At 49.3% G+C, this 12,606-nt stretch overlaps 1 protein-coding gene across 2 annotated transcripts in view; it reads left to right on the top strand.

Annotated features, from left to right (window-relative positions):
* The window catches only part of USP7 (ubiquitin specific peptidase 7), a 136,547-nt gene that overhangs the window by 57,826 nt on the left and 66,115 nt on the right, over positions 1-12,606 (top strand). For both annotated transcript variants that reach the window (XM_073542831.1, XM_073542830.1), the window contains exon 3: positions 2,709-2,907. In XM_073542831.1, the coding sequence (XP_073398932.1) occupies positions 2,709-2,907 (199 nt within the window). The remainder of the gene's footprint in view (positions 1-2,708; positions 2,908-12,606) is intronic.

The following is a 12,606-nucleotide window of genomic DNA, read 5'->3' as shown; positions in this document are numbered from 1 at the left end:
TGTAGCATCGCTTGGAGAACTGATTGACAGGTTGGTCACACTCGTCAAACATAGTGTTTGACAAGTGTGACCAACTTTTTACTACTGAGGCCGCCTATGCAGCATCAGTAGTAAAAGATAAAATGCAAAAAAAAAAAAAAAAAAATGGTGTTATTCTTACCTTCCGACGTCCCGCGCAGCCGTTCCCAGTAATCCTTTGCGAAAATGCCCGCGATGACGTCAGTTCTCGCGAGATCGCGATGTCTCGTCGTAATTCGCGATGACCGCAAGACTTCGCGATCCCGCGAGAACGGACGCCATCGCGGGCATTTTCGCAAAGGATTACTGGGAACGAGAGCGTGGAGAGAAGCGGGAAGGCTGCGCGGGACGCCGGAAGGTGAGAATAACAATATTTTTTATTTTAAATTCTATTTTTTACAGGGATATGGTACCCAAAGCCCGGAGGACAGTCTCCTCTCCTCCGGACCGTGGGTACCATCCGCAATTGTTCTGCTTACTTTTCGCATGGTGGGCACAGCCACATACGGGAAGTAAGTGGAACAATGCATTCCTATGGGTGCGGGATCGCCACGATTCCGCAAAATTAATGAGCATGCTGCGGTTTTTACCGCAAAGCGATTCCGCCACGGTAAAAACCGCAGCATTCGCACAGCATTGCGGAATCCCATAGGAATGCATGGGATGCTTATTTTTCGCGGTTAAAACCGCCGCGGAAACGCGAAAAAAAGCTACGTGTGAACTCAGCCTAAAAGTTGTTGTGTAATTTATCCTGAGTACGCTGATACCCCATATGTGGGGGAGAAACACTGATCGCCTTACTGCGATCCTTGGGAGGTAAAATGCACAAATCCACAAAAGGTGAAGAATTGGTTTTATTTTTTACGCCGTTCCTCTTGTGGTATTAGGGATATGGCGGCTTTGTTCCTTGGGTCGGTGCGATTATAGCGATACCAGACTTATTTACTTTTTATGTTTAGCTTCTGTCTCATACTAAAGGACCCTTTCTTTTTTTTTTTTTTTTTTGGAAGAATTCTTTTGTAAGAAATTTTTGCATCGCCGTATTTTGAGAGCTATAATTTTTCCGTATTCCGGGCCAACAGTCATGTGCGGGCTTGTTTTTTGCGGGATGAGCTGATGTTTTTATTGGTACCATTTTTGGGCACATACCGTATGATCGCTTTCTATTCCGATTTTTGTGGAGGCAGAATGAGCAACAACTAAAAAAAAAATTCAGGACTTTTTATTTTTCCCTCCGTTCCGCGTGTGGTAAAATTAGTATGGCAGTTTTATTCTTCGGGTCACAACAGTCATGTGCGGGCTTGTTTTTTGCGGGATGAGCTGACGTTTGTATTGGTACCATTTTTGGGCACATAACGTATGATCGCTTTCTATTCCGATTTTTGTGGAGGCAGAATGAGCAACAACTAAAAAAAAAAAAATTCAGGAATTTTTATTTTTCCCTCCGTTCCGCGTGTGGTAAAATTAGTATGGCAGTTTTATTCTTCGGGTCACTACGAAATTTTTGCATCACTTTATTCTGCAAGCTATAACTTTTTTTTTTTTTTGCGGGACAAGATGACGTTTTCAGCAGTACCATGTTTATTTATATCCGTCTTTTTAATCACGTGTTATTGCACTTTTTCCAAGCGGTATGATGATACCGCTTGGAGAAAGTATGTTTTTTTTTTTTTTGTGTTTTTTTTTTTTAATAGCGTTCACTGAAGGGGTTAACTAGGGTGGCTCTTTTGTAGATGGAATTTTTACGGACGCGGCGATACCAAACGTGTTTTTTTTTGTTTTTTTTTTTTAACATAATGTGTATTTTTAGGGGATTTTTTTAAATTATTTGTTAAATATTTTTACATTTTTAAAATTTTTTTTTTTTTTTTTTTTTTTTTTACCTTGTCCCTTTATGGGACTTTCACTATCGGTATAATACATTATAATGCTCCAGCATTGTAATGTATTATACTTATGCCGAAAGCTGCTGACACCATGCTGTGAGCATGGTCTCCACAGCTTTCCATAGGTGGATGAACCCTCCGGGTCGTCATGGCACAGGTTGGGCCCTGTGATTCGCTGGCCTGAGGCAGAGGGAGCCCCCTACCCTCTGCCTCCCCCTCTGAATGCTGCGATTGCACTTGATCACAGCACTTGGGGTTAACAGCGGGGGCGGCGGGCACGCCGCTCCCTGTGCTGAAGCTCAGCCACTGCAGCGCTGAGCCCCTGCACTGAGATCCTGCACTGAGATCGGGCAGGAGACGCTGAAATTTCAGCCTCTCCTGCCCGATCACAGCGCTTGGGGTGCAGGGACCGACTGCAAGGGTCCCTGCACCCCTTGCCGTGCCTGACAGCTGTCGGCACTGAACTGAAACTGCGTGTTTACATGCAATGAAAGTTCAAAGGCATGACGTGCACACACCGTCCTGGTGCGGGGAGTTACCTCCTGCCATGACGGACTTTGCGCGTCCATAGACATTAAGGGGTTAAGGCCAGAAATGTTTGGTTCTTCAAGGGTAAGACTGTCCAGTCCATTCCTGTCAAGTCGCTTTAGAGAGCTTGTGTTGTGTGGAGCTGTGACTCCATTTCCCATACGGACGTTGGTGATCTTGGGGATGTCTGTCTCCTTTTAATGTTCGTGGTAAAATGTGCGATGTCCTACAGATCTGCTGTTCTGAGGAAAACATTAAATTGCTTTTTACTTTCAGATACCAGTTGGCGGTCAGAATCAACATTTCAGTTCACTGTGGAACGCTTCAGTCGACTTAGTGAATCTGTTCTGAGTCCTCCGTGCTTTGTGCGAAATCTCCCCTGGAAAATTATGGTGATGCCACGATTTTACCCGGATCGACCACATCAGAAAAGTGTGGGATTTTTCCTTCAGTGCAATGCTGAATCTGATTCCACGTAAGACCATTTTATTATTTATGCAATTTCTTAAATGATATGGTTACGAATATTGAACTAAAGTATAACTGCAAAAATCTCAGGAAAAGGCTCAAGATGTGTAGCACCAACCTACGCTGCAGTGCTGTTCGGATATTGCAGGTTGCTGTGACGCTACCCACTTAACTCTGATTTGTCAGCAGATTTTACTGTATAAACTGCATATTTTATTAGCCGACCTGTGCGCCATACTGTTTCAGAGATGAGGACTTTTTTTTTTATTTGGTGCTGATTTTATGGTCTTTACAAGCAGGGTGGCTCTTAGGATTCCTGGGGGGGCATGTCTTTTGGCTGCTCCAAGTTATTACCCTGTTGACGCCTTCTTTGTAAAGACATAAAAATTAGCCATTAAAAAAAAAAACAGATGTGGGCTGTGTTGCAGATTTTAAAAGGAATCTGTCACCTATTTTTTCGAGTGTTACCGGCACCGCCATCAGGGGCTTATCTACAGCATTCTGTAGTGCTGTAGATAAGCCCCCGATGTAACCTGAAAGATAAGAAAAATGAGTTATATTATACTCACCGGTGGGGGGGGTGGGCGGTCCGGTCTTTGTCCGATGGATGTTGTGGTCCGGCGTCTCCCATCTTCTAACAGTGATGTCCTCTTCTTTGCTTCCGGTCGCGGCTCCTGCGCAGGCGCACTGCTCTGCCCTGTTGAGGACAGAGCAGAATACTGCAGTGCGCAGGTGCCGGACCTCCTGGGGCCTGCGCACTGCATGACTCTGCTCTGTCCTCAACAGGGCAGAGCAGTGCGCCTGCGCAGGAGCCGCGACCGGAAGCAAAGAAGAGGACAGCATCGCTAGAAGATGGGAGGCGCTGGACCGGACTGTGAAACCCATCGGACCAAAACCGGACCCGGACCGCCCCTGGGTGAGTATAATATAACTCATTTTTCTTATCTTTCAGATTACATGTGGGGCTTATGTACAGCATTACAGAATGCTGTAGATAAGCCCCTGATGGCGGTGGCTGCAGCTGATACTTGACAAAATAGGTGACAGATTCCCTTTAAAGCAGTGAACTCGAGTGATACTGGCACTTGGTGGTACACCATTTTTAATGAAGGCACTACTGAAGTAAGATGCGTCCACTTCATTAAGGGGCACATGTCTTAATTAAATGACTCTTTTAACTGTCGTGCGCCGCTGCCAGATTTGTTATTCCAGTCTTCGACTGGAGTACAGTTTTGGCATAATTTACACCACTAAAGTAGCTTAAACTTAAATGAGTTAGCCGGGCAGGCAAAGTTTCCTGGTGCTAGCCAAAAATTCACGAAATTTTTGCACAACTTGTGACATTTCAAAATGTCTTATGCCATGAAACCATGAGGTAGAGGCAAAAAAAAGGGTGTGGAGGCTATAGTGAGACATTTTTTAAATTTACACCCACACTTCCCTCTTCCCCAGTTAAAGTAAGTACTGAATTCATCTAGAACTGGTCTAATGAAGCACCCCAATGAAAATTGTTGTTTGATTAAACCTGTGTAAATGTAGCGTAAGTGCATTGGTACATTCACCGGTGCCCCCGATATACTCTGTCCTTTTCTGGGTCACCTGACGACTGTTCTGACTTGTGAGATCACACAGGCAGCAACTTTTACAGTTTACATCTGCAAAGTCCATAGACTTTCATTGTGATAGTGACTTCTGGCTCAAAGCCGTGTGATCCAGCAAGTCGGAAGATCGCTTGTGTGACTCAAAAGAGGAGTGGCGCAGAGCTGGAAATCTGTGAAGACTATGATCGGCAAATATATTACTCCATTTACACTCCACTTCATAAATATTTATACTGGCTTTGCAAATAAAAATGTGCTTTTATAATTTCATAATTATGCAGCCATTGTTGCATTGATTTTTACAGCAAATACACCTTTCTCATCAGGTCTAACATCTATTTAGGAATTACTACTAGGCTATGTGCCCACGTTGCAGAAATGCTGCGGAAATGTCTGCAGCATTTCCGCAACTCCCCGCCGCGGGTAAAACGCATGTGGAATTTGCATGCGGTTTCCCTCAAAACACAAGCGTTTTGCAAGCGTTTTTAGCTTGCGGAATGCTAGCGCTTTTCCAAGCGATTTGAAGCATCGCTTGGAAAAGTGATTGACAGGTTGGTCACACTTGTCCAAGCATAGCGCTTGACAAGTGTGACCAACTTTTTACTATTGATGGTGCCTATGCAGCATCAGTAGTAAAAGATAGGATGTTAAAAAAAAAAATAGGGAAATACCCTCTGTCGGCCCCCAGAGCCCTCCTGCTACGTCATCAGAGGTCATTCGCGCAATGCATCACTGGGAACGGAAGTTGCCGGCAGCACCGAGTGCACCGCTGAGGACTCCGGGGGCCGCCAGAAGGTGAGTATATCCCTATTTTTTTATTTTAATTCTATTTTTTACAGGATTACAATACCCAGGGCATGGAGGAGAGTCTTCTCTCCTCCACACCCTGGGTACCATCTGCACATGAAGCGCTCACTTCACGCATGGTGGGCATAGCCACATGCGTAAAGTGAACGTTTCAATGCAATCCTATGGTGGCGAAATCCCCGCGATTCCGCAGAAATAATGGACATACGGATTTTACCGCCATGTGATTCCGCAGCGGTAAAATCTGCAGCATTGACACACCAACTGCGGAATCCCATAGGATTGGGCATGGGCAGCACGGTGGCTCAGTGGTTAGCGCTGCAGCCCTGGGTTCGAATCCCACCAAGGACAACATCTGCAAGGAGTTTGTATGTTCTCCCCGTGTTTGCATGGGTTTCCTCCGGGCACTCTGGTTTCCTCCCACACTCTAAAGACATACTGATAGGAAATTTAGATTGTGAGCCCCATCGGGGACAGTGATGAAAATGTGTGCAAACTGTAAAGCGCTGTGGAATATGTTAGCGCTATATATATATATATATATATATATATATATATATATATATATTTATATATATATATATATATATATATATATATATATATATATATATATACACACTCACTGGCCACTTTATTAGGTACACCTGTCCAACTGTGTGTTAAGACTTAATTTCTAATCAGCCAATCACATGGCGGCAACTCAGTGCATTTAGGCATGTAGACATGGTCAAGACAATCTCCTGCAGTTCAAACCGAGCATCAGTATGGGGAAGAAAGGTGATTTGAGTGCCTTTGAACGTGGCATGATTGTTGGTGCCAGAAGGGCTGGTCTGAGTATTTCAGAAACTGCTGATCTACTGGGATTTTCACGCACAACCATCTCTAGGGTTTACAGAGAATGGTCCGAAAAAGAAAAAAAATCCAGTGAGCGGCAGTTCTGTGGCCGGAAATGCCTTGTTGATGCCAGAGGTCTGAGGAGAATGGGCAGACTGGTTCGAGCTGATAGAAAGGCAACAGTGACTCAAATTGCCACCCGTTACAACCAAGGTAGGCAGAAGAGCATCTCTGAACGCACAGTGCGTCGAACTTTGAGGCAGATGGGCTACAGCAGCAGAAGACCACACTGGGTACCACTCCTCTCAGCTAAGAACAGGAAACTGAGGCTACAATTTGCACAAGCTCATCGAAATTGGACAGTAGAAGATTGGAAAAACGTTGCCTGGTCTGATGAGTCTCGATTTCTGCTGCGACATTCGGATGGTAGGGTCAGAATTTGGCGTAAACAACATGAAAGCATGGATCCATCCTGCCTTGTATCAACGGTTCAGGCTGGTGGTGGTGGTGTCATGGTGTGGGGAATTTTTTCTTGGCACTCTTTGGGCCCCTTGGTACCAATTGAGCATCGTTGCAACGCCACAGCCTACCTGAGTATTGTTGCTGACCATGTCCATCCCTTTATGACCACAATGTACCCAACATCTGATGGCTACTTTCAGCAGGATAATGCGCCATGTCATAAAGCTCGAATCATCTCAGATTGGTTTCTTGAACATGACAATGAGTTCACTGTACTCAAATGGCCTCCTCAGTCACCAGATCTCAATCCAATAGAGCATCTTTGGGATGTGGTGGAACGGGAGATTCGCATCAGGGATGTGCAGCCGACAAATCTGCGCCAACTGTGTGATGCCATCATGTCAATATGGTCCAAAATCTCTGAGGAATGCTTCCAGCACCTTGTTGAATCTCTGCCACGAAGAATTGAGGCAGTTCTGAAGGCAAAAGGGGGTCCAACCCGTTACTAGCATGGTGTACCTAATAAAGTGGCCAGTGAGTGTGTGTGTATATATATATATATATATATATATATATATATATATATATATATATATATATATATATATATATATATATATATGTATATATATAAAATAGGATTGCAAGATGGTTTTTTTTAAGCGTTTCTGCGGCCGCAAAAACGTGACGGAAACGCTTAAAAAAGCAGCGTGGGCACACAGCCTTAGTGTGGGAGTATCTGCATGAAACTACTTGTGATACTGGTAACTCCAGGTCCCCATACACATTATAGACGGCTGTGGACCGAGCAATCCAATGGCCGACGGCTCCCTCCTGACTCCTCCACACGAGAGCCCTTGCTCTGCAGAGCATCTCCTGGGAGAATGACGGAATTATCCAACAGAGCAGATCCTACTTTCTCGTTCGCCTTATTGGGGGACACAGAGACCTTGGGTGTATGCTGCTGCCACTAGGAGGCTGACACTATGCACAAAAAAAGTTAGCTCCTCCTCCGCAGTGTACACCCCACCGACTGGCAGAGAATTCCTCAGTTTAGCTTAGTGTCAGTAGGAGGTGGACACGGGTCTTTTATTAGACCCTTATCTACCTCGTTGTGCGTCGTTCCTTTTCAGGTTCTACGGAGGGATACAGAGTGAAAAGTCACATCTGTACTCCCACATGGAGTCTGCAAGTACGGCGTGTACTGCCACCCCGTATCCTTGCAGTTCTCCGCGGCAGGACCAGCCAGACGGACGCCGACACCAAGACGTGCCAGCGACTCCAGGGGTCCTTGTCGCCAGTCTCCCTCCCACTCGCCTACCAGAGCCTGTCGGTTGGATGAGACGCAAGACTTCTTCAGACAGGTAACGGATCGTGGATGGGTGAGTATTAGGCCCCGGCTTCATATTTATTTACCTGGCTGCCCATTCCCGACGGTCACCTCTTCAATGGTCACAGGGGTAGGCGCTGCGGTCGCTCGCAGTCGCCACAAGGCTATAGGCAGCTCAGTGTTGCTGGGCATCCCCCCCCTTCCCTCCCCCCTTTCTGGGTACAGGGAGCACAGGGTTTTTTTCCCATTGGGAGCGACTTGCGACTGCGGCGTCCCACTTTTTCGGACCTCCGCGCCGACCCCCTGCTGACAGGCGGCCGCCGCAACTAATTTAGGCCCCGGCTTCAGTTCGGGCCTACCGCTGCGTCGCGGCCACGCCCCCCGCCCCTTTCTTCTAAGCGGGCTTCTCTCCCGCTCTTCCCAGGCCCTCCCACCGCCTGTCCTTCACCTGCCCAGCCTGTTATTGGCTAGAGGGCGGTGAATCGTTAACCCTGCGTGGTGCTCCGCCCTCCCTCCTCTCCTAAGGCGCGCTTTTTCTCAGGACGGCGCCATTTTCCCAGCCTGTTAGCTGGGCACCAGCTCCTCACTGGACAGTATCTTCTCCAGCTGGTTTTTTTTCAGGAGGTCTGTCGGCCGGATTTCGCTCTAACCTGCATCCATTGACAGGTCGCAGAGCATCGCTTCTGGGGACACCGGACCGTGAGTAGCTCTGCACTGCAGACTGACCCTTCTCCGCCCTCTGTCCCCCAACCTTCCGGCATTACCTCAGCTTTTCACTATGTCTAAGTCTGATCGTACCCGCTCTACCGCCCCCCCCCTGCACTTTAGTCAAGTACTTTGCATGTTCTTCGTGCAATCGCAAACTTCCCTCAGGCCAGTCCACTCCCCTCTGCCTGGATTGTAGCAATCCAATTCAGCCTGACGCCGTCCAGGAGCCATCTGCGGCCCCAGGTGAGAGTGAGCCCCCCATGCCTGGCTGGGCCTCCTCGCTATCTCAATCAGTGGCAGACCTCACCAGGGTGTCTCAGTCCCTGGTGGCCGTTCTTGATAAGTTGCCCCTGGACTCTTCAGCAGGGCCAAGCAGGTCCCAAATTGTTCCATCTGAATCAGCCAGCGGTAGTCGCAAAAGACCCAGGCAAGATTCCCAGCCGGAATCCTCTCCTTGTGCCATCTCACCGCATAGCCCTTCTCACCAGCCTCCCTCTCGGGCCTCCTCTCCCGAGTCAGGGGAAGCGCTTTCGGACAGGTCATCTGAGGGGATTTTAGAGCTGGATTCAGACCAGGATGCAAGCATGAAGGTCACGGTGCAGGACCTCATTGCTGCGATCCATCATACCTTCGATATTGCTGACTCCCCTGCGAAATCCTCAGATCAGGAGGTTTCGTTCAGACGGGCAGAAACTCCCTCCAGGGTTTTTCCTTTCCATTCCCAGTTTGGGAAGATTTTTACCAAGGAAAGAGAGGATCCGACCAGACGCTTTCAAAGAGGAAAACGTCTCGGCATACTCTACCCATTTGCTAAGGAGCTCACGGACAACTGGTTGGCCTCTCCCTCGGTCGATCCGCCCGTGTCCAGGCTATCCAATAACACGGTTCTCCCGCTTTCAGGCGTGGCGTCCCTAAAGGATTCTAATGACAGGATTATAGAATCCCTGGCGAAGTCTGCCTTTGAAGCGGCTTCAGCGGCGGTGTGTCCAATCTTTGCTTCATCCTGGACAGCAAAGACCATAGCCACGTGGGCAGACGACCTTCGGCAGGGCATCTTAGATAAGGCGCAACCGGAGCATTTGGCCAATCTCGCCAATCAGATCTCCCATGCTGGGGACTATCTTCTCTCCGCTTCCTTGGATGCTGCATCCTGTGCAGTTCAGGCGTCAAGCAACGTTATTGCAATTCGACGTACAATTTGGCTAAAGGCATGGCAAGCGGACTTGTCTTCTAAAAAGTCCCTCACTAACCTGCCTTTTCAGGGGGTGCGCCTCTTTGGGTCCCTATTGGACCAGATTATTAAGGACGCCACCGGAGGCACGAGTTCACTCCTCCCTCAGTCCAAGCCTCGCAGACCCCCACTAAGGCGTCAGTTTCGACCCTTTCGGACTTTCCGCCGTTTCAATACAGCGGACAACTCCTCCAGCCAACAGAGACCGCAGGCTCGCCAGGAGAGAAGGAAAGTTTCCTTCAGACCCACTCCTTCCTGGCGACCCCACTCCTCCCAGGGCAGACCGTCCAGATCTAGATCTGGACGGTCTACTTCAGCATGACTATCATCGGGCACGCGAGGGGCCTTTCCAATTGGGAGGTCGACTTCTTTCCTTCAGGGACGTTTGGCTGGCCGCCGTGGAGGACGCCTGGGTCAGGGAGGTCGTATCCTCAGGATACAAGATAGAGTTCGTCTCTCTCCCACGGGATCGTTTCTTCGAATCCCGGCCTCCAAAGGATCCAGCCTTGATCCCGGGGTTCTCTACAGCTATCGCCGCTCTCCTCAGTTCCGGGGTGATTGTGCCCGTTCCCGAATCGGAGCGCTTCACGGGGTTCTACTCGAACCTGTTTGTAGTGCCGAAAAAAGACGGCGCAGTTCGACCCATCTTGGATCTCAAGCTGCTCAACAAGAGGGTCCGCCTTCGCCACTTCCGCATGGAGTCGCTTCGCTCGGTCATCGCCTCCATGGAGGAGCAGGAATTCATGTGCTCAATAGACATCCAAGATGCCTATTTACATGTTCCAATTTTCTCCGGACATCAGAAGTTCCTGCGCTTTGCGATTCGACAGCACCACTACCAGTTTGTCGCACTGCCCTTCGGTCTTGCCACCGCTCCCAGAGTCTTCACGAAGATCATGGCTGCGTTGATGGCTTTGTTGAGAGTCAGAGGCCTCGTTCTTTTCCCGTACCTAGACGATATTCTGATCAAGGCTCCCTCATTCCAACAGGCTCACCAAAGTTTGTCAATCGTCCTGGACACTCTTTCCAATTTCGGGTGGATCGTCAACAGGAAAAAGACCTGTATGGTTCCTACCCAACGCCTGGTCTTTTTAGGTCTTCTGTTCGACACTCGTCGGTCAAGGGTCTTTCTCCCACAAGAAAAGATTCTCTCTCTGCAGCTGGAAGTACGATCGCTGCAGACCTCGCGATTCCCATCCCTCCGTACAGCCATGAGGGTCCTGGGAAAGATGGTCGCGGCGATAGAGGCAGTTCCCTTTGCCCAATTTCACGCCAGTCCTCTCCAGCAGGCCATTCTGTCGAAGTGGAACAGGTCGCCTCGGTCCCTGGATCGCCCTGTCCATCTTTCTTACCGGATCAAGCGGTCTCTCAACTGGTGGTTGTCGTCACCTCTCATTCTATCGGGTCGATCCTTCCTTCCCATTCACTGGCAGATAGTAACCACAGATGCCAGTCTCCTCGGTTGGGGTGCTGTGTTCCGCAACCACACTGTTCAGGGTCGATGGTCGGATCGGGAATCAGCGCTACCGATCAACGTTCTGGAGATTCGAGCGATCCATCTTGCTCTGGTCCACTGGGAAAGGCTCCTCAAGGGACTGCCGGTACGGATTCAGACAGACAACGCCGCAGCGGTGGCATATGTCAACCGCCAAGGGGGAACACTGAGTGTTTCAGCCCTGGCGGAGGTGTCCAAGATTCTTCGTTGGGCGGAGATTTCCGTCCCGACAATTTCCGCGGTTCACATTCCCGGCGTAGACAACTGGGCCGCCGATTTTCTCAGCCGCGAGGGTCTCGCGGCGGGAGAATGGTCCCTACATCCGGAAGTGTTTCATCTGCTCTGCCTTCGGTGGGGAACCCCGGATGTAGACCTCATGGCGTCTCGCCTCAACAGGAAAGTCCCACAATTCGTGTCCAGGTCTCGGGACCCTCTGGCAGTGGGCGCCGACGCCCTGGCCGTTCCTTGGTCCCAGTTCGAACTTCCCTACCTGTTCCCTCCTCTGCCTCTTCTTCCCAAGCTGTTGAAGAAGATCAAGGCAGAAGGACTTCCGGTCATTCTCATCGCCCCGAATTGGCCCAGAAGGTCTTGGTTCGCGGACATTGTCAACCTTCTCGCGGACGCCCCCTGGAAGCTTCCAGACAGAACAGATCTGCTGTCTCAGGGTCCGATTTGCCACCCCAATTCTCGGCCGCTCAATTTAACGGCGTGGCTGTTGAGACCGAGGTTCTGAAACAAGCAGGATTTTCCGACCACGTAATTCAGACCATGATCCGAGCCAGAAAGCCATCATCTTCCAAGATTTACTACCGTACTTGGAAGGCCTATTTCACTTGGTGTGAGACCAATGACGTCGCGCCCATGTCCTTTTCGCTCCCTTCAGTCCTAGCGTTTCTTCAGGCAGGATTGGATGCGGGGCTTGCCCTCAGTTCCCTGAAGGGTCAAGTTTCGGCGCTGTCCATTCTGTTTCAGAAAACGTTGGCTTCCCGTCCTCAGGTTAAGACCTTTCTTCAGGGCGTGGCTCACACGGTCCCGCCGTACCGGGCGCCCGTGGATCCATGGGATCTTAATCTGGTTCTTGAGGTTCTGCAAGGTCCGCCCTTTGAACCCCTCAGGGATATTTCCCTTTCTCTCCTTTCTTGGAAGGTAGCCTTTCTGGTGGCCATCACCTCCGTCCGGCGCATGTCGGAATTGGCAGCTCTTTCGGGCCGCTCTCCCTTTCTGGTTCTCCACGA

This window comes from Dendrobates tinctorius, unplaced genomic scaffold (assembly GCF_039654945.1).
Source record: "Dendrobates tinctorius isolate UK_male_01 unplaced genomic scaffold, ASM3965494v1 ptg000129l, whole genome shotgun sequence".
NCBI classification, from domain to species: Eukaryota; Metazoa; Chordata; class Amphibia; order Anura; family Dendrobatidae; genus Dendrobates; species Dendrobates tinctorius.
This window is presented reverse-complemented; position numbering and strand designations above follow the sequence as displayed.